The sequence below is a fragment of the Photinus pyralis genome, unplaced genomic scaffold (assembly GCF_008802855.1).
Source record: "Photinus pyralis isolate 1611_PpyrPB1 unplaced genomic scaffold, Ppyr1.3 Ppyr1.4_LG3b, whole genome shotgun sequence".
NCBI classification, from domain to species: Eukaryota; Metazoa; Arthropoda; class Insecta; order Coleoptera; family Lampyridae; genus Photinus; species Photinus pyralis.
This window is the reverse complement of record NW_022170510.1, coordinates 2546003-2566897: the sequence shown is the minus strand read 5'-3', so window position 1 is coordinate 2566897 and position 20895 is coordinate 2546003. Positions and strand designations below refer to the sequence as shown.

Sequence of the window (20895 nt, the reverse complement as noted above, 5' to 3'; positions counted from 1 at the left end):
ATAACTTAGGTTAAACTAACATTTTTTGTCTATTCGCAAGTTTTAACTAGCTCCCTAGTTAGTTTATAAACTGTTCGTTATCAAACAGATTACTACCTTTGTCGAAACTCGTAGAGCAGAATGCAAGTTAATATGCATTAACTGCATCAATTCTGTCATAGAATCTACGAAAGCTTATGCACAGTTTTTCAAGTGAGGAAAATCCTGTTTCTCTGTAGAAATTTATGGACTTACAACTAACAAGTTGAAGACTGAAATCAGATATTTGTAAAAGTATTTCCATGTAATTTAGTTCAGTGAAATATTTGCTGTCTTTGTTACTTTGTAATTTTTGCCTAGGTACCTTATAAACACAGCTGCGTTATAAACAAATATTGTCATCCTTCTGCAGCGGTTTTTTTAAATGTTTTATAGTAGATGTATTTATTTGACTTTTGCTTAACCCAGGATAAAAGATATAACACCTGGAATCAAAATTTAAGTAATAATTTTGACAATATACGCTTGCAAATGCCCAATTTTTCATAAAAATCGAATTATCCTTAAAACTACTAGCTTTTCGGATATTAACCATATAATAAAAAAGACGTACAATGACACGTAGAATTCAAAAATGCATTCAAATACCATTTGGGCGCACCCCTCGGCGCACCCTGTATAAGTCCAAATATTTTTAAAATGTGGAGATTATTCAACTATATCATAATACAAAAGCACTTTATCGAAAAATCTTATCTTCAGCGCAATCGTTGACTCACCCTCTACTTAGTTGCAGAAGTATTAGTCCAGTCGAGACGTTGGAAAAAGGTCGGAAACTTTGGGATACTGTTAAGGGATGGTTAATTAAGATTGTCTCAAGTTTTGGACCTCGAGGACCCTGTGCGAAAAGTGAGGAGGCAGAAAACGGTATAATTCTACCTCCAGTTTGAAATGTGACAATTCTTGGAAACGCCATAACACGGTAAAACGTTGACATACAAACATATTTATACAGTCAACAGTATGCAGTTAACCATCCTCGAAGAACATTTCAAAGTTTCATTAACCTCCGACCTTTCTCTGTCTGTTGGCTGGACTGCTATTTTTGATTTTTAATAATTTAAAAAATTTAACCAAAATCAGACTACCATAAATAAGCATCTATTTTTGTCTGTCTGCTTAATATGCATACTTTTTTTCCCGTTAAAACATGTATTTTTTGCCAGTCTGCTTAATTATACTTTTTCTAATTATAGGTTTTTTAATCATCTGGAACTTAATAAATGCTCATATAATTTGCTCCAATTCGTATGTATGAGTAGGGCGGGATTGCTTAGTCGTGGGATGTTATGGTGAACTTTAAATTGTATATTTCATTTGATATCACAAAAACAGTTCTACTTAAAACATTTCCTACATTGGCATTTTGATTGCTTCTAACAATTATACGTTTCGCTGCATTGGTGCTACACCTATTTACATTTGGACGTGTCAAAAATGGTTTTTTTTTCTCAAATGTAAAAAAATGACGACTTTATTAACGTCAGTTCTTAATGTTGAAGTTTGATTTCACAGGCTTCACTTTTTTCTCCGGCCGTGAGCGTACAAAAAAGTACTTTTTTGTACGCTCACGGCAGTGAAGTTTTGGACAACGTTGGCACTTCATATCACGAAAATAGTTCTACCTACTTACTCGCCTAGGGGTCTGATATGGGATCATCAGTCAGATGACCGCACTGAAGACGTCATCGCTTTAAAAGTCTACACTAAATTCATCTCCCAACAAACACATCGATACCAGTACATGAAAGATTTCTGATTTTGTGGTGTCAAATGAAAACTGTATTGTATCATTGAATAAAGAATCTGATTACTTATTCAATGATTGTATTGAAGAAATTTCGTGACGTTGCAAACAATTTAAAGCTCACCGTCAAATCACATTGCTAAGCATCCTATTCTGCAGGTTTTCTAAACGATCTATTTATACGTACGAATTGGATTAAACATGAGCATTAATTTATTTATAGACGAACAAAAAACATAGGTAAAAACGCACAATTAAGAAGACCGGCAAAAAATACATGATTTAACGGGCATAAAGTATGCATTATTAAGCAGATAGACAGAAATAGCTGCTTATTTATAGTAGTTCCATTCTGTTTAAATTATTAAAATGATTAAAAAGAAATATTTATACAGTTATGTATATAATTTTAATTCTTAAATAAAAAACTTTATTGGATGCTTCAACAAAAATTTGCGAAAGAAGCTCTAAATTCTCCACAATCTTAATAAAAATTTAACTTTCTTTCACAGAAATATGAGGTTATGTTACTTCATATTTCCTACAAATTCGTAACGGTTCATCATTTTAAGTTGACAAAACGGAAAATTGTAATTTTCAGAAGTGACATCGTCATTTATTTGTTGTACCGAACGCCTTAAACACTCAAGAGCACCTCTCGCACCTTCCATGGCCTGCCTTTTTCGTATCAAACTCTTTTTCCATATGAACCGCCGATTAGCCTCGACCTTCTTGTACGGACGGGCAGGTCTCGCATCTTCCATGACCCACCTTTTCCGTATCCAACACTTTTTTTGGTATAAACCGCCGATTAGACTTGACCGCCTTGCGGAAGGAAGGACACCTCTCGCTTCTTCTATGGACCGCCTTTTCCGTATCAACCGCCCATTAGCTTAGCCCGCCTTGCACATTCGAGAAGGGAAAGGCACCTCTCGCAATTTCCATGGGTTTACCCTTTTTGTATCAAACACTTTTTCCGTATGAACCTCCGATTGGCCTTGATCGCCTTGCACATCCGAGAGGGGAAGGAGCACCTCTTGTATCTTCCATGGGCCCGCCTGTCGTATCTATGGTCATGAACACCCGAGAGGAGAAGGAGCACTTTCGCATATTATAAAATATTTGTAAAATATAGTCGAAAAATGTCTTCAAAATTGAACTATACTTCTTATTAAGATTGTGGAAAATTTCGGGCTTCTTCTGTAAATTTATCTGGGTAAGACAGGTTTCCTGCGTTTAATTGAGAATACACCGACGGTGATTAACTCAAACCATACGTTGCATTCTTATTCGAAATTGGGTTGGGGGTTGCGGAAAGAATATGGAGAATGCACATGTGATATGCGCAGTCAAATGTTTAGACGTACTGCTCCTGCTCTCTATTGACAAAATTCTGACTATTATTAAAGCTTTATTTGAAAAATCTGAATTAAAATAGTATGAGAATTTCCTTTCCTTACAATGTTCAAATTCACCACTGGAAACCATCCGATATCCCAACAAAGGAACATCTAAAGTGGTTACAAAAGTGCGCCTACACTCAACTGCACTAAACAAAACGCGTGAAAACACTTCTGATCTCAGCACACAATTTGGAGACCTGAGCTTTTTTAGCATTGAAGCGGTGGCGATGTTTCTAGAACATTCTCGATGCGCCATTAAGGATAAGGATAAGTCCTCGCCTATAAGGAATGAAAACGGATGTGACTCATTTTTTCTATGAAATATGATACCGCTGGTATGAGTGAGAAATATCGAAGTGTTTTAAATCAATCTATGTAAGAACCGTTATAAATTTAGCTCGAAATTTAGTTTATCGTTCATAGTCTTAGTTCCTGCATTGAATATTCAATGGTTCCTGCGAAGATTAATTTAATTAAATATACGTTACAGTAGTTTAAACTTTAAAGGCCCATTAGAAATTTAAAAATTGGAACCATCATGAATGGCAGGTTTTATCGCTTAAATTTGTGAACTGTCAAAAATCTGCAAACATTCTTGTTTTATCTCTCACACGCACCCTTATTTTTGGCGCGATGCATTGTAGAAAAATAAACGCGCGTTTGGTTTCGAACCTGCAGAACAGCGAGCTTTACCACTCGACCACAAGACTGTTATCTATGCTGATGGTGTACTTAACCCCCAGGTTCTTTGCTAACTTCACACTACAGTAATGGCGTAATAGTATAATTCGTATTTTGAATCCATTCGCATTTTGATCAGTTCTTTTAATAGTCAATAATTTCGCAAAAGCAATAGCGCAAATGTTGGCGATGTGTAAAATAATGTGTTGCAATAAATTATTGATAATAAAGCATGATAAATATAAATTACATTTAGAAAACATGGTATAAAAACAGATTAAAAGCAAGTTGCAAAGCAACTGGTTGGAGTGCAAGCAAAGCAAGGGAGCTGTACAACAGAGGTAACTCATCTTTGGTGCAATAAAACCCAACATGGACAATTACATGGTGTTGAGATTCTAAATCAGTCCCAGCATTAGGTGTCGTAATGAATGTGGTTACAGTTTTGACCATCCCTTTTAAAGGCACACACATCAAACAATTCAATAACTTCCACATATTTAAATGAATTATCATGTATTAATATAATTCTAACTTCGGGTCAAAACGTTCGACATGGCTTCCCAGGAAAGGAACCTGAACCAAGTCCGTATTTAGCATCTCCATTTTTCTTCATGTTGAAAAATGCTTACGAGGCCGTATATTTATTTGCTTTTAATATTGAGCTAAAAATTGTTATTAGAGACTATCTTTTTAAGGTTTATTGCAGAAATGCCGGAATAAGTGTGGAGGGTCTGAAGGCACGTTATGCGTGGAAAAATAATTTTTTTTCCTTACATTCCTTCTCTTTCATATATCTAAGTAGATTACATAAAAATGTTCCCTTGTAACAAGTAAATAAATTCCAATTGCTAGCAAATTGCACAGCAAAATGTAAAGCCAGAGTATTGTACAAACTCTAGAATTTAACATGTCGTAGGTGAGCAGGGCTACACAAAAATGCACTTGCAATTGCAAGAGTTAACGCGGAGAATCATTTCACTTAAATCTCCGCAGGAATGATTTATGTGCGGGATTTAACATATAAAAGGTTCGTATTAAGGTACCGAACATTAAAGATCAGCTTCTAACACGTATTTTTGTCATTGTTAAATGATGGATGCTTTCAATTCCTCTGCGATACGCAGAGGAGGAGCGCCGAAATCCATTTTCCTACTTGAGAATCTCGTCTCATTTTTTTCGAAACAAGAAACAACAGAAAACATAAATTACCTAACATGTAGGATTTCTATAAAACAAGAGATTTAATATAACTGAATACAATCCATACGGTTTGTTTGCTGTTTTTCCTTCCGCAGAGCGACCGTAGTAACCACCAACATTCTCTTCACAGATGAAATTGTTCTTTCACTGTTGGAGAAAAATAGATTTTGTTTACATAAGTGTATCATAAACATGTCGTAAATAAATGTTCTTGCTTTTGCTTGGGTATTTCATATAAATTTAGTTAATTATGAACTCATACGGCCTGAACTGTAGGTAGATAAATACCTCAATTATTTCGGGGAAGCGAAATGTCATCATATGTCTAGATTCAATACGGTTACTTACCTTATTGTATTTGTATATTTCAAAAAATGTTTATCACTTCGAAATTATTTATAATTTTATGAAGATTGACTATATTACGTTACTTACCTACCATGTCCGTACAATCTATCATTAATTACGCCACGTGTCCAACTACTAATGTAGCCAAATAAGTAATTCTTACTAACTAACCCCTAAATTAGCGTATTGTTAATGTAATTTGTGTGGCAACGTCAAAATTATATTTATACCCTAGTGTAATCGAGTTACATTATGATAAACTGTAACAAACCTATTTTGAGCGACAAATTACGTTAGTTACAATCGAATTGGTTGTAAATGAAGATTCCGTAGTTTGTACCTATACTGCGCATAAATCTTTTACATTATCATCATTTATAAAATTTATATTTTTCGGTTTGCAATTATTGGTTCTGGTCCTCTTCAAAGTGCTTTCTAGTGGGGAGCTAATTGCCTTAATACCGGACTCTATCTGGTGGATATTTTAATATGTCACCTGAACGCCGTCTCCACTTTTAACCAAAATGGCGTGAGCTCATCACTTATCGTCTTACTTATTTCTTTGAATATTTGAATCACAATCTCCGTTTTAAACACTCAAATGCGTGCGAAAAAAGGATTTTAAAACACAGGTGCTTTAAAGCTGCTAAGTGATGATACTTCAATTATGACTTTTGAAACTGTCATCTGGGTGAAATAAATAAAAAATCCTCTTAGGCGCTTTCTGTAAATGCAGAACATTTCTTTGGCTTTTGTACCTATCCTTTGGTTGAAGCTTTCACAAATGCGCGTAATTTAGGGTATGCTTCCAAATCTGTTCCACCTTTTAATCGCAGCATTGCTTTAAAGTTTTGAATGAATGCACCAAAATATAGAAGATTTAAATACCTTTGACATTTCCTTCATATATGTCAGCATTATTGATGCATTTAAGACTTTATTCGTAAGTAACTTCCTATTCATCCATGGAAACAACCTTTCATATACTATATAATAGGATTTTCATAAGCAAACGATAAGTGATATTTCCATGGCAATCGTGAAAGTACGAACACCCAGCCCACTTAATTAGACATGTGTTCGAATGTAACGTCAATATGATTTCATTGTATTTCTTATTTCTAAATTATACTGCAGGTATAATAAAAAATACTATAAGATACACGTGTATAATTGGTCTTTAAAGCAGTTGCAACATTAAACTCGTTGCGCGTGCTTTAGAGACTTGATTTGATTAAATGTTGTGTGTTAAAAGTTATTTTTATTTTTTGTACAATTTAAACCTTGTATTAAAATTTAAAAATTTTAATACAAGGTGACTTAGATCGCATTTGTTTTGGTTTTTTTTAGAAAAAAACCATTTCAAATGCGAATATCTCCGAAACGAATCAATAGAATTTAAAAAGCAAAGCAGATTAGTAATCACGATTAAATTGGCTTTCAAATAATGTGCCATTTGCCATAGGATTCCATTTAAAATTTTAGGGGTTAAGCTCCCTACGTAGAGGGGCGAAGACTTGGGTTCGTGATATGTATTCCAAAAGTTGTCCCCCTCGAATACAAAATTGACGTGTTCGAGGGTTTTTCGAAATTTCTAAATTTAATACCGTAAAAGCCCTCTGTATACTTCTCGTTGCGCCACTCTGTATTATGTAATATTCCAAAGTTAATTGTCATAAAATCGTTGCCGACTCCGTGTCGCAAACGATCAGATGATTTACAAAAGCGATGAAATTTAAACCAGAATTACGCATTTAAATTTCTAAAAGAAAAAACAACACTAACAAATTCAAATACAATAAACCAACTTTGTGCCTATTTGTATTTACCTAATGCTTATCATATCATACCATATCATATTGAAAGAAGGTACTCTGTTAAAATATTGAAATCAGTACTGATTAGTTAAGCATATGCAGAGGAAAAATATGAATAAGAAAACAATTATAACTTATCTGTTTATGTACGAAGGTATTATAAACCTGTCAGTTATAGATGAGATTTATATGACATAATATATATTGTCATTTTAACAATCCTTGAACACTATTGAAATGAAACTACGTGAAATGTATAGTTTCCACTATCGGCGTGTATCATACTTTCGTAACTAATTTATGTTTAATATTATAAGCGGGTAGAAAGTATTATTGCATAGGCTTGCCTAAGAGGCCGCCAGTAAAAACCACTTTGCCATACTAATACCTAATGCAAAATACCATAAAGATACCCTAACATTTGTCAGTGGCAGCTAGATTATTACTCGTATATACGATAACCTTTAAGGGAAACTGAGAGGTAGTGTCTTTAACGTGGTTTTATATTACAAAATATGATGGACAAGCGGTGACATAATCAACACACAAAGTGTGCACTATAAAGGTTTATTATAGTTGACATTTGATACGGCAGTAGAATAATGGACGATTTTTATTACAGATTAATAAACACCTGTCGATAAAATGAGGTGGTCGGCGGTATGGTGGTTCGCGTTTGTGGCAGCTGCGGCTATCTTACAAGAGGCGTACGTAAGAGCAGCGCCGAACCCCCAACCAGAAGACATGTGGAAAACACTTCTTGAACTCGATCGAATGTACTCTTCAATCGCACGACCTAGGTAATGTAAAGTGCACCCTATCCTTTCTTTATTTTGGCTCGCTTTCCGCTGCATGTTATGTAATGACCAATATGAAAAGTTTGGGTTTTCTTAACTCCTTAGAGAATTTCAGTATGGAGTGAATAGGGACTTCTTTACACGCTTTCCTTTGTTGCCCATTTTACTACCTGTTTCTGTCATTATTGTTTAACTTAACATTTAATGCACCCATTAGACTTACCTACTAATTAAACGCGATTGTTCTACTAACATACACTACTAATTAATACATCATAGCACTACTATCTTCTGTATACGAATTCGTATCAGAACTGTTTAATTATGAAACGACTTCCTTACAGTTATATAATGGTGGATACATATTTGAGCAGATTTAGGTACTCTATGATTGGATCCTAAAAACTAATCGTTTCAGGTATTAGCTATTCTCATCTTTGAAATGACACTTGCAATCAAACCACAACAACTACGAGATGCTATGAAAATTTCGTTCTAACAACCCTCACATAAACCATGTAAATTCAGCTTAACATTCCCTGTTTTCGTTGTTAAGCGACAAAATTGCATTATCAAGGTGTTATTAATAAATTCTACGTTCGGTGACGTAAGGAACACTAAGGTAGGTATATGTATTATGTAGGTTAATATGGCTGCAAATTTTTATTACGTCAACTAAAGTAAACAAATCGAAGTATAACGTATTTAAGCGATTCTCCAATGTTTTTACAGGATTTAAAATTAATTAAACGGGTTTTTTCATTTTCCTAAAATCCATGCTCTGGAAGCCTAATTTAATTATTGCGTAATAATCATCTGACATTTTTCTCTACTGTGTATTAGTGATCAGTAGTGTACATCACGGAAAATTATACAAACAAAATGCCACATTTTATAAAGACTGTCCCAAATTGCACGCAATGTAGCGATATTCAAAAGAATAACGCGTTTCAATAGTTGACCAATATTTTAAAGATATTGAAGAATTGGCAGCTACAGTTCGCAATTTTCGTACGAAATATGCTCGAGTAGTTATCTAAATTTATGAATTGTGAAAAGATTAATTAAACAAGTATAAATTGTGCACAACTCTTGTGCAGATAAATCCCATTTTTTTAAACCGAAATAGCTTAGTAAATAGATGGGTTATTATGCAGCATGCTATATTTATCGATCTTCACCTTCTTACCAGATGATTAATGTGGGGGAATCTTCACACAAATAAACATTTAAAGGCCGCCTCTTTCCTTCGAGATATTATTAATTAAGTTTTAAAATCGTTAATATGTCTCCTCTGACGGTCTTTCCGCCCTTTGAGAGTACCTCCTCCGACACTCCGTTCTGGAGATATGTGCACTGAAAGTTTTTACGTCCCTGAGTCTAGTACAGTCCTAGTCCTACGTGCCCCTTATGAATACTCCCTTCCGACACTTCCTTTTCAAGATATTCGCGTCGATTTCACCAATAGATCTCGTCCAGACGATTGATTTTGACTTCGTGAGTACTCTCCTCCAACAAACTTTTTTCGAGTTTAGACATTGCCAATTTCATCGCACTCGCCCTTTGTGAGTACCCAGTACCCTCCTCCGACAATCCGCTCTTGAGCTATATTACCTCACGGTCTAGAAGAAGGACCATGTGTGGTACCAATTAATTCCTCTCGTTGAGACCCTTGATTACAGTACCGTGAAAGTTTTTCAAAAAGTTTTGCTTAGCACTAGTAAAGGCAAGAGACCCATCGGTTATCGCATGTAAAAGTTACGCACGTTTTACTTTCAAAAACAGCATCTCCGGAAATAATTAATGGGGGTGGCCCCCTTTAGGACAACACAATTTGAAGGCGGCCTGGCACACCTTTAAGGTATATAGGATGCAAAAAATTCCAGGCCTATAGGACAATTCCCCTAAAAGTAGTTCAAAACCGCAAAAGTGGGTCCGGACGGACGGACCGCCGGACTAAACGCAAACAATAGCACATTTTTTTAATTCCTACAAAATGTGCTACAAATTTAGGAAAACTGGATCGATTAAGGATGTTAAAAACTCTGGCCGAAAGTTAACATGTCGTTCAGCGGAAGACATTGACGCAGTGCATGCAGTGCTGTTAAGAATCAAGAATTCGACACTGTCGTCAAGAATTAAACCTCTCTACAACGTATTCTAACGAAAGATTTGCATATAACTGACCACGCAGCACGAAGAGATTTCGTTCATTGGATTATGGAACATCAACATTTTGACCATAATGGCTTCATAAATCACCATTTTTTCGCGTTCGGGGTTCAGAGAATCTACGAGCCATTGTTGAAAGAAAAATGCATCCACAGCGTGTCACTATTTGGTGACGCTTTTGGGCTGGAGGCATTATCGGAGAATTATTTTTCGAACTTTGGAGGTTGGCCCATGGTACAAGGTCAAATTTTGGTAATCGGCCCAGGGTGCAAGGTCAAATTTTGGCAGCTGTGACCTGACTCCGAGACCTAACAATGTTGTAAGACGAATCAATAATCCCAACCCAGACCGAATAACCATGGTTTTTAAATGAGACATTTAGCAAAAAAACTGACTGGGGCGAGAAAACCCAAGAGGATCATAGATCCGCGCTATTTGTGATATGAGATGGAACGTTTTGAAGTATCGGAGGACGAATGCCACTAAAGACCAAGAATTTTACTTGTACTGAACGATTCAGTATCAAAAAATTCAAATCGAAGGTCGGGGACAATTGGACTAATTTCCGAAGTAACTGTCGACGAAGAATTCATAGCAATATGGCCACAATTGGGAATGGGATTTGCTAGCTTAGGTAAAGTCTATTTACTAAATAAGAAGCGACGTGCCGTCTGACAATTATCAAAATAATTGTACCCAGGTGTTCGAGGTTTGCTGTGAAAAGGCAGCGGCTGAAAATGTAACAACGTGTGATGTCGAGAATTACAAGTTCAGCAACCCCGCTACGACGAACATTTTGAAGCAACGTGTCCCGGTGAGAAACAATTATGGCAAAGGCCGATTGTGCTTGGCATTTTCAAAACGCTCTTGGGGTTGCTTGTCTTTGAAAACAAGACAGGCAAACAACGCATATGGAAGGCATACATAAACTGCACGCATTACGAGAGTCCGCAGCGGTGCATAATCCTGTATAATAAATGCTTACAACGATTGATTATCATAAGAGTGATTTTCGTATCAACTCTATTAGATTGAATTAGCATGACGCACTATTGTGGCGTGCGTAGTATAATATAAGGAAAAGATGTGAAATAAAATAAGTACAACATTTTTCTCATTCACTGAAGGTTAGTAGTTACCCTTTGTATTTGATGAAGTAGGATTATTTTAGTTATAAATAAACACTTTAAAATACAAAACTGATTTCAAAAATCTAACGACTTATCTACGTTGTTATACCTTGACAACAGTGGAATATTTACGTTCAATTTCGACCTTTGACTGCTATTTTCCTGCTTAAAATTCTACAGTATTTCCAACCATACAATTTATTGAGAATGATTGAAGGTACTAGGGTGACTCTATTCTGGCGTAGGTTCTATAATTACTGCATTATTGGTTAATGGATCCTATTCTACTCCAATACGCTTATATCTCCTAAAGTTCATTTTGTGCAGAAATGATTAAAAACCTAAAATCACTAATAGTAGAGTGCTCGTTGCAAAGAAAGTCGTCTAGAAATGACTTCCGTGGGGGTTTTGGTGTCACAAGCTGAAATTCACAAAAAATGAAAGGTCATCATATACTGATTCTAAATGTCAAGGCCGTCCAAAATCGGTCCATGCATTAGGGCACAAAACGCGAAAAACGAGTTAAGCACATGTACGGAAAGACGAAAAAATAACGAATTTTTTGGTATATAAATCAAAATTTTCTTTGTACAGTGAAAGTAATAATAAATTATCAAACGTTTCCAATTACATTGGGTTTTACGGAAGAATTAAACTTCAAACGCGATTATCTCAGTTCGATATCCCTAAAAATTTGACAAATTTTGAGCAACTTTTGCGTTTACATCGTATTATTTAATAAACGGAAGCCTATATCAAAAAGTTTTACTCTTAAAAAAAGTTTCGCTTATCGTTTATCTTTACATTGCACTGAGAATTATAATTTTATGTGCAATAGTAACCAAAATATGTAATTAAAAGTAAAACAACGAACTTTTTACTCACTTACAAACGAAGCGCTTTCGCTCCGGTGAATACAATCCATCTCTACATTTCCCGTAGCTCCATTTCGCTCTTACTCATAGGTACGTTCTCGACACGGGTATACCAAAGCTTTGCCAATATAATTGATACAGATAATTATTAATTACATAAATCAATGAATGTGAAACTCAAAAAGAGACCAAACCATAATTTTAAGAAACATAAAAAAAATTGTAGATACAGAACATCGCCTTATACTTACAACCCCAGGTAACTTTTTAAATGTGTCATACTAAATGATATGCACTTAATAACAAAACAATAATACCCTAAACTAACACGTAGCAGTAATGTGATTTCTTTTCCTAGGTAAGTGCATTAAAAGAATGACAAATAGAAAAAATTTGATTCCATTTATTTACAACCTTTTCGTCAACTGAGCATTCAGAATCGCCGTGCTCTTAGATGTGATGTCAGTAGAATTTTGCACGATCTTTGGACCATGCTGGGGCATAACTTACCCTTTATACATTCAGTGAGAATTTAGAACAGTTAAATTGTTAGGAATTGGCCGCAATGTGATGAAAATGGGCAAAAGTTCGCTTTTTCTACTAATATAAGTACTATTCATTGTGGGGGGCAATTTTGGACAGGGTGCCATATTTTGATTTAAAAACACACCCTTAAACAGTGAGTATTCTGTTGGTGGCAACTTATGGCTAACTTTTGTCCATTTTCATCACATTGCGGCCAATTCCTAACAATTTAACTGTTCTAAATTCTCACTGAATGTATAAAGGGTAAGTTATGCCCCAGCATGGTCCAAAGATCGTGCAAAATTCTACTGACATCACATCTAAGAGCACGGCGATTCTGAATGCTCAGTTGACGAAAAGGTTGTAAATAAATGGAATCAAATTTTTTCTATTTGTCATTCTTTTAATGCACTTACCTAGGAAAAGAAATCACATTACTGCTACGTGTTAGTTTAGGGTATTATTGTTTTGTTATTAAGTGCATATCATTTAGTATGACACATTTAAAAAGTTACCTGGGGTTGTAAGTATAAGGCGATGTTCTGTATCTACAATTTTTTTTATGTTTCTTAAAATTATGGTTTGGTCTCTTTTTGAGTTTCACATTCATTGATTTATGTAATTAATAATTATCTGTATCAATTATATTGGCAAAGCTTTGGTATACCCGTGTCGAGAACGTACCTATGAGTAAGAGCGAAATGGAGCTACGGGAAATGTAGAGATGGATTGTATTCACCGGAGCGAAAGCGCTTCGTTTGTAAGTGAGTAAAAAGTTCGTTGTTTTACTTTTAATTACATATTTTGGTTACTATTGCACATAAAATTATAATTCTCAGTGCAATGTAAAGATAAACGATAAGCGAAACTTTTTTTAAGAGTAAAACTTTTTGATATAGGCTTCCGTTTATTAAATAATACGATGTAAACGCAAAAGTTGCTCAAAATTTGTCAAATTTTTAGGGATATCGAACTGAGATAATCGCGTTTGAAGTTTAATTCTTCCGTAAAACCCAATGTAATTGGAAACGTTTGATAATTTATTATTACTTTCACTGTACAAAGAAAATTTTGATTTATATACGAAAAAATTCGTTATTTTTTCTTCTTTCCGTACATGTGCTTAACTCGTTTTTCGCGTTTTGTGCCCTAATGCATGGACCGATTTTGGACGGCCTTGACATTTAGAATCAGTATATGATGACCTTTCATTTTTTGTGAATTTCAGCTTGTGACACCAAAACCCCCACGGAAGTCATAATTTCTGCCACGGAGCACTCTACTATAAAACGGAAACTTCTTCCTAATGAACAGTCAGAATGCTTCCACAAACTAGGTACTTTACATACTGCAGCCTATAAGCTACCAATTACACGTTTTTGTCAAAGCGTAACCCGAATATTTTAAATTTACTTCACAGGAGCTGTAGGAAACGAACATTTTTGATGAAATAATGATTATTCAGTTCTACAAATCTGAGTTCATTAGTCAGATTTGACGAATAATTGAAAAGTGTACCTATTTGCTTGCTAATGAGATAAATTTGTGATCAGAGATCATTTTCCACTACAAGTTAATTTCTAATATCAATCGAACAATAATCGAGAATATGTACAGAGCAAGAAATCAAGGCAAAAAAGCAAGGAGATGTTTTTATTAATCCCTTTTGCCTAGGGCAGCAAGAATAACGCATTTTCCTTATACGCTTTCAGTTTGATGTCGATTCAATTTAACAGAGTTCTGTCACTGCGCTCCATTATGTTATGTCTCTTATTCATTACAGACATTTTACATACATTTTTTCCAATTGATTTTGCTAAGAGAGATTTAACTCCATGCTCTCATTTGCCTGCCTATTATATTCGTAGCAACCGACGTACAATTATTAAATCGAGCAATTTCAGTATCTTCTCAAAAGGTGTTTGGTGTTTTCATTGGTAATTAGCTCCAATGAAAGTTTTGCACTTTTCATTCATACCTTTTACCTATGTTGACGATCTACGGCAACGATCACTGAATTGTTTAGATCTAGTCTACGTGAATTTAATGATTCTAATGAGGCAAATGGTTACTCCAAAACGGATCAACTAGCCACACATCAAATGCAATGTTGCTGTAAGGGAATGTTGGTATGCACGAGCCCAAAGGAAAATCTAAAACGTTGATAGAACCTGCTAGTCTCCAAAAGGGCGGTATCCAAAAATTGAACCGGTTGGTAGAGATTGCTGTGGTTTCAGACAATTGCTTTTAGGGTAATTTCTTCCGACCCGGTAAAACCTGTTGAATTTTCAAAAATAATTGAAAATAATACACATAATAATAATAAAAAAACAAAGTAAATATCAAGTGATAAATTAAATCTCGTAAGAAAGAAAACTTCTGTTCGTAGTCTGCATATACGGTTGAAATATGCATAGAATATTCCCAGTGTTATAAGGATTGATAAGAATAGAATATTACCGTTTGTACATGTAACATTATTGTACTATAAAGATTCGCGAATCAGGACGGGCTAAACTGGTCAAAATTGAAATGTACAAACCCTTGGCACCGATACTAGTGTTGCTTACAGTGACTGTATTAAGATAGTGGCGACAACTTCCCATAATCCGCCATATTGTTGGAGCCAAAAAATTAATTGTAGGGTCAATATACCCTGTCTTGTTAAATTGTGATTGTAAAATAATAAATGTCAGTTTCATTTAAAGATTCTCGTTCAAAACAAACAGCGCAGAAATGATCGTTTAAAACTTTGCAGGACAACCTATGGGGAAACCACTGCCTCCAAAATTCAAAAAATATATGGAAACCGGTATAATAAGTTTAAAATATGGTGCAATATCCAAAATGTAATTATTAAATTGTGTTTGACATTTCAGTGTGTTCTGTCATTTCTTGTGCCTCGTCGCGTGATTCTCCTTCCGGGATAAAAACTATCACTTTAGTCCCTTAAATGGAAGACACATGTTGATTTAGTCCATGGGGTACCAAAAACAATATTCCTTGTGCTTCTGCAATCATGTTAAACCATAACCACAATTGAATTTGTTGGTACATTTGGTATAAGCTGCTTCTCTAACCACTAGTAAGGTTAGGTACAGTTTTACGTCTCAAAAAACCTTTAAACGAATTACATACCCTATAATATCGTAAATCCTAGCTATATGCGTCTTGAAAAATATGAGTTTATATAAAACTGGAGCCGGAAAACGTAAAATAAAGCAAATACAAGAAGCAAAGTGTAAACTAGTAACGTTAAGCCGTGAAGCGTGAACTGTCAAAACCGTATATTATAGCACGGAATGTACCGTGTCGTTTGGGAGGTTTTCTATTGGCCAGTTTGGAATTTAGCTCCAATATGGCGACCGGAGCCAACGACCAATCAAAAACGAGATACCATGTTGTCGCCACTGTTCTAAATTAAGTCACTGTAGTGTTACTTGGCCAAACTAAAGCATTTGATTTGGTGAGTTATGAATTGTTAAAATATGTTATTGTAGTTTCCTGAATGAGATAGCATTCTCAAGTGCTGTAGTGTAGGAGTATCAAGCAGTCGAAATTCGACGAATGTCCAATATGCAACGGGAGGTTGCAAATAAAGGGGTTTCCTGTCTTAAATAATTTGTAATTTGTACTGCGAATTTAAATATTTTCTATAAAGAGCTTAATTGATCCACGGTTAGCTCTACATAAATTTTTTGAATGGAAAAGTTTAAATTCTTCATAAGCCGCTTTCAAATGAAACCACGTAAGAAATTACGTGGTTTCATTTGAAAATACAAAACGTACGACGAGTTGATTTTTAGACCGCAGTTAACTAACTTTTTGTTATTGGTTCTTGCGCACGTTTACGGCGTTTCGCTTTTACACTTATAATCCTTCTTGAAAAGATTTTTAAGGTACTCAACAACTTTATTAACGGAACGTTTTCCTGGTTGAAGTTAAAACGTACAGTAATCCTTCTATTTTCGGCATTTCATTATTCGTTACCTGCTTCATAGTACTCTATAATGAATGGTCTCAATGAATGGCATTAGCTTTTACCAATGATATTCTCCCTCATCAATTCCTTATCGTGATCGATTGTAATTACTTATATTTCAAGAGCGGATTGTCGAGAAAGGGTACTCACAAAAGGCGATTGGGACGTCTAGAAGAAATATATATTTACACTGAATTAAAATGAAGTGGCGTATTTATGCAAAAAGGGGAACTTCGTGTGTAGAGGAATACTTGATATATTTAGGTAATTAAGATCATAATGCGAAAAAAACGAAAGAAAACTGCGAAAAAATGGAATGGTTTCCATAGTAATGACGATTAAAAAAATAAAATGTGTGAAACTAAACTGCATTGACGATTCTGAAATTAAGATTTATACGAAACGAAATACAGAAATGGTAGATGAAATTTGTGCAAAATCTTCTGAAGCGATAGGAATGTTAATTCCTAAAAAATCACCGGTTAGGTACGCGAAAGAGTACAAGTTATTCCATGCGTGGGAATTGAAGTATTGAGTTGAAGAGATTGACGAGAATGTAATGCTGGCATATTTTTAGATTTGGTAAGTGCGTACGTACTTTAATTAGTAGACGCCTATTAATTATTTAATACTTTGTGTTATTAGTCCAAGCAAGTAACTGCTGGTTCTTTATGGTGAAAGTATTCCATGATCAATTCTAACTACCAATAACAATTTTCATTTTGCTATTGATTCTATTCCACCTTTTCTGCTCCAAGAAAATTCGTTAGGAGTGTTCAAACTAAAAGATGTGGTGATAAGTCGGTTGCCGAAACTGAAGAAGAATATTCCGGTTAATACGAAAAAATTTCGCGACATTTCACTGGTCGAAGTTTGACAAATGTCATTGAATAATCGCTGAAATTACCACACGTGCAATTATCACTAGTAATCTCACAAGTGCATTGATTCTTTCCGGAAATTTTTTTGAGTGCAGTCGAACAACGTTGTTGGAAATTACTCTTTGAAAAATCTCAATGACAGAACAAAATACGGCCTGTTTGACTTGTACTTCCACGTACTTGATTGACATGTTAAATTAAGAAACAAACAATTCTGTCCAACCGTTAACTCTCTTATCAATACAATATGTTAATTTAGAGGATTTCAAGTGCTAGTAGTGAAAAAAATAGTATATATACCACGGTAGAGAAGTCTATTATTGCCTTCGCACCTTACACCCCTCCGCGCAAGCGCCTCGAGATGTAATCTTGGTGCTCAGGCAATAATACTGTACTTCTCTACCTTGATATATAATGTACTATTTGGATCTTTTCATGATGGTTCGGTCGCAAGAATCACTACTTAGATGGTTTACCAAATTATCCCCTTCGGTAGGCGGAGATCATATTATTCGGGTTATAGCTGGTCGATTAGAAAATTCGTCGTTCGTCGTTACCACCGTCGAAACGGAACACCCCGCTTTGTAACCTCATTCACAGCGCTTCACCGAACTTTTGGTTCGCTATGTTCATGAAATAAACCATCATTCTGCAACCGTTGTTTTCGAGTTTGTCCCACCGCTTATTTTCCTCCTACAGGAAACTTTCCATCCCTACGAATAAGTAAAATAAAACCTTATAACGTTGTTCGTTGTGACTTTGTTGGACCCTTTAACGTCTCCGCAATTAGAATCCGTGGAGCCAAAGTGGCCAAGGCTTATCTTTATCTTCTCGTTTGATTCGCCACAAGAGCAATCCACTTAGAAATGGCGCCCCCCTATCTAACCACGCTTTAATTACTGCGCTTAGTCGTTTTTTTGCCAGTCTGGGGTGGTGTTGAGTTCAAATATTTAGTGACCGTGGGACTAATTTCGTCGGTACTCGCAGAGAAACCAATCAATTAATGAAACACTCGGCCGAAACAATTCCATGGCCATTACCCTCCCGCTGCTCCACATTTCGGTGGATTCTGGGTATCAAATCCTTACGTTAGCAGTGAATGCATTTTAGCTAGCTCTGATGATGGAACGATTGCGTTCCGAAATCGATAACCATAAAAAAAATTATATCAATTATAAGAAATTCTAGGCTACCTGCTTTCAATATAATTCAATGGAGCATTACATAGAAAAAATTTTACTTTCATATCGACGAAATAATTTCCATGATTGCTGTGACACAAATTATTTAGTAATTAGGTATTACTTCCACCTACATAGTAACTTAATCTAAGTTTCTGACATGTTCGATAAATATATCCACATTAGATGTTCATCTTCTGGACTCCATTAGTTATAAAGTATTCCACTTTCCGACATGTTGCAGGTGAAGTAAATGCAGCGATATTATTCAATATCCGAAGAGCACTACCGATTATCATTTTAATTAAAATGTATTTACACTATGGAGTTGAACGGGACAAATACAATACACTGCAGAGGATGCATCGAAAAAATAATACTTAGTTAGGTAGTTGAAAAAGTGTTTACTGTTTATTAACTCTTTAATGTTTTGACTATAGTACAGTATAGCTGTAATTGGTGTTTTTGAATTTGGTATACTTATGTATGGTCAAACGCGAAGGATTTTTTTTAAAATGGGGTATTTCGTTACATCCCCCTATTAGATACACATATCTACACATATCCGCAGTATCCCTTTTTTAAAATCACTCTAGAATTTGTAGCATTTTTCATTTCTAAATTATAAAGTCCCGTTGTTTCGTTGAACGTACCCTTAGTTGAGTAAGGGCGTGAATGCGCGCTAGTATGTTAGAGCGTGGTTAGTGCAACTGGAGATATCACTTTTGCTTTTGTAGTTGAAAGGCTCTTTTTTAAGAAAGATGTGGAAAATTCCCGAGACATCAAGCTAAAATTGTCTAAACTGTTTATCTATCTTCTTGAGGTAAAGTTACTTTCATAGGATTCCTTATTCGGTTAACACGTTCCTGTTTAGTTATGCCATGTTTTAATTTAATTAACTATCTTCCTTCTACCTACATCGCAATCCGAAACCGATTTATTAATGGGGTACGTAAGTTTGAATTAATTGGATTTTAGTTTGATATTGGTATTGTAGTTTTTGAATGATCATTTAACGAACATTAAACACTTATCGATAAGAGTACCGTGCTCTTGTAATGCTAAAACGAGTTCACCAACGTATGGTTGATATGTTCTGCTTAGATAGAACGCATCTAATACTTGGTATTTAAGATCAGACGTTCTGCAATGCAATGTCGGAGTAGCTGCCAAAGTGCAGGTAAACTGTAATTTCCTTATCTTGGACACAGACACAGTGTATATACCCATCAGTGTAGGTGTCTGAGCTTGTGTTCTTATTTTATTTTTAGTTTATATTTTTATTTACTTTTCGGCGTAACTCCTGCACGCCTGGTGCCCAAAATTATATAAGCTTTGTCAAACCTTAGTGGCTGTTTCAATGGAAGACCCGTTTCCCCCGGCTAGCCGTGGCCAATTCCCTTTTCCTCTCGAGGTTCGCTGCAAAATGCGCTAAATTGATGGCGCGAAAAAAGCAACGTTCAACAGTGTAAATTACATGTATTAATACCATTAGATTGGTCAAAGTCGAGATCAATTTGAAGAGATTAATTCATTTAAATCAATAAAGATAGTTACGTAAAATTCAGTTCCCGAAACATTCAGCCTTAAAATCTCGGTATGTCCTTAAAATTGAAGAACAAATTGATCAGTGTAATTTAAGCTTTATATCGCGAGCATTGAATGCGATACCTTTTACAAGAGATTTGATTATTGCTATACAAGGCGTAGTCAAGTACAGCGATATCCTACACAAAATATGCACAATATACAATATGTTTGAACTTCGAAAAAAAGAACAAGTGGAATTGATATTAGGGGAAAAAATTTAAATTATTCACAAAATGATACGTTTTATCAAAGGATGTCTCCGCGAAAATATCATATGTCGTTTACTTGTCGACAAATGCAAACGAAAGTAATGCGTAAAAGTACTTTTTGCTTTCTCATAAGGATTTGTCCATTGTACGGAAAGCTCAAGTGTGATTGCTTTGTAATATAAAAAGTGTTTGAAAAATAGTGTACATAACTTCCCTTCACACTTGTGTGATATATTCACTCTCGTGTATAATATATGTTTTAATGCCTTTTATGCAGTATACTATGACGTACGATTGCTATGCTTACAGGATGGC

The 20895-nt window shown here is 35.2% G+C and overlaps 1 protein-coding gene across 4 annotated transcripts in view; it reads left to right on the top strand.

Annotated features, from left to right (window-relative positions):
* Positions 1–20895, top strand: part of LOC116166911 (glucose dehydrogenase [FAD, quinone]-like) — a 361388-nt gene that overhangs the window by 19778 nt on the left and 320715 nt on the right. For 2 of the 4 annotated variants that reach the window (XM_031482116.1, XM_031482117.1), the window contains one exon: positions 7861–8038. The exons of 1 other annotated variant lie outside the window; for it this stretch is intronic. In XM_031482116.1, the coding sequence (XP_031337976.1) occupies positions 7884–8038 (155 nt within the window). In that variant the 5' untranslated portion in view covers positions 7861–7883. Of the gene's footprint in view, positions 1–7749; positions 7804–7860; positions 8039–20895 lie in introns of those variants that run through there. One more of the 4 variants, XM_031482118.1, reaches the window with a different exon arrangement.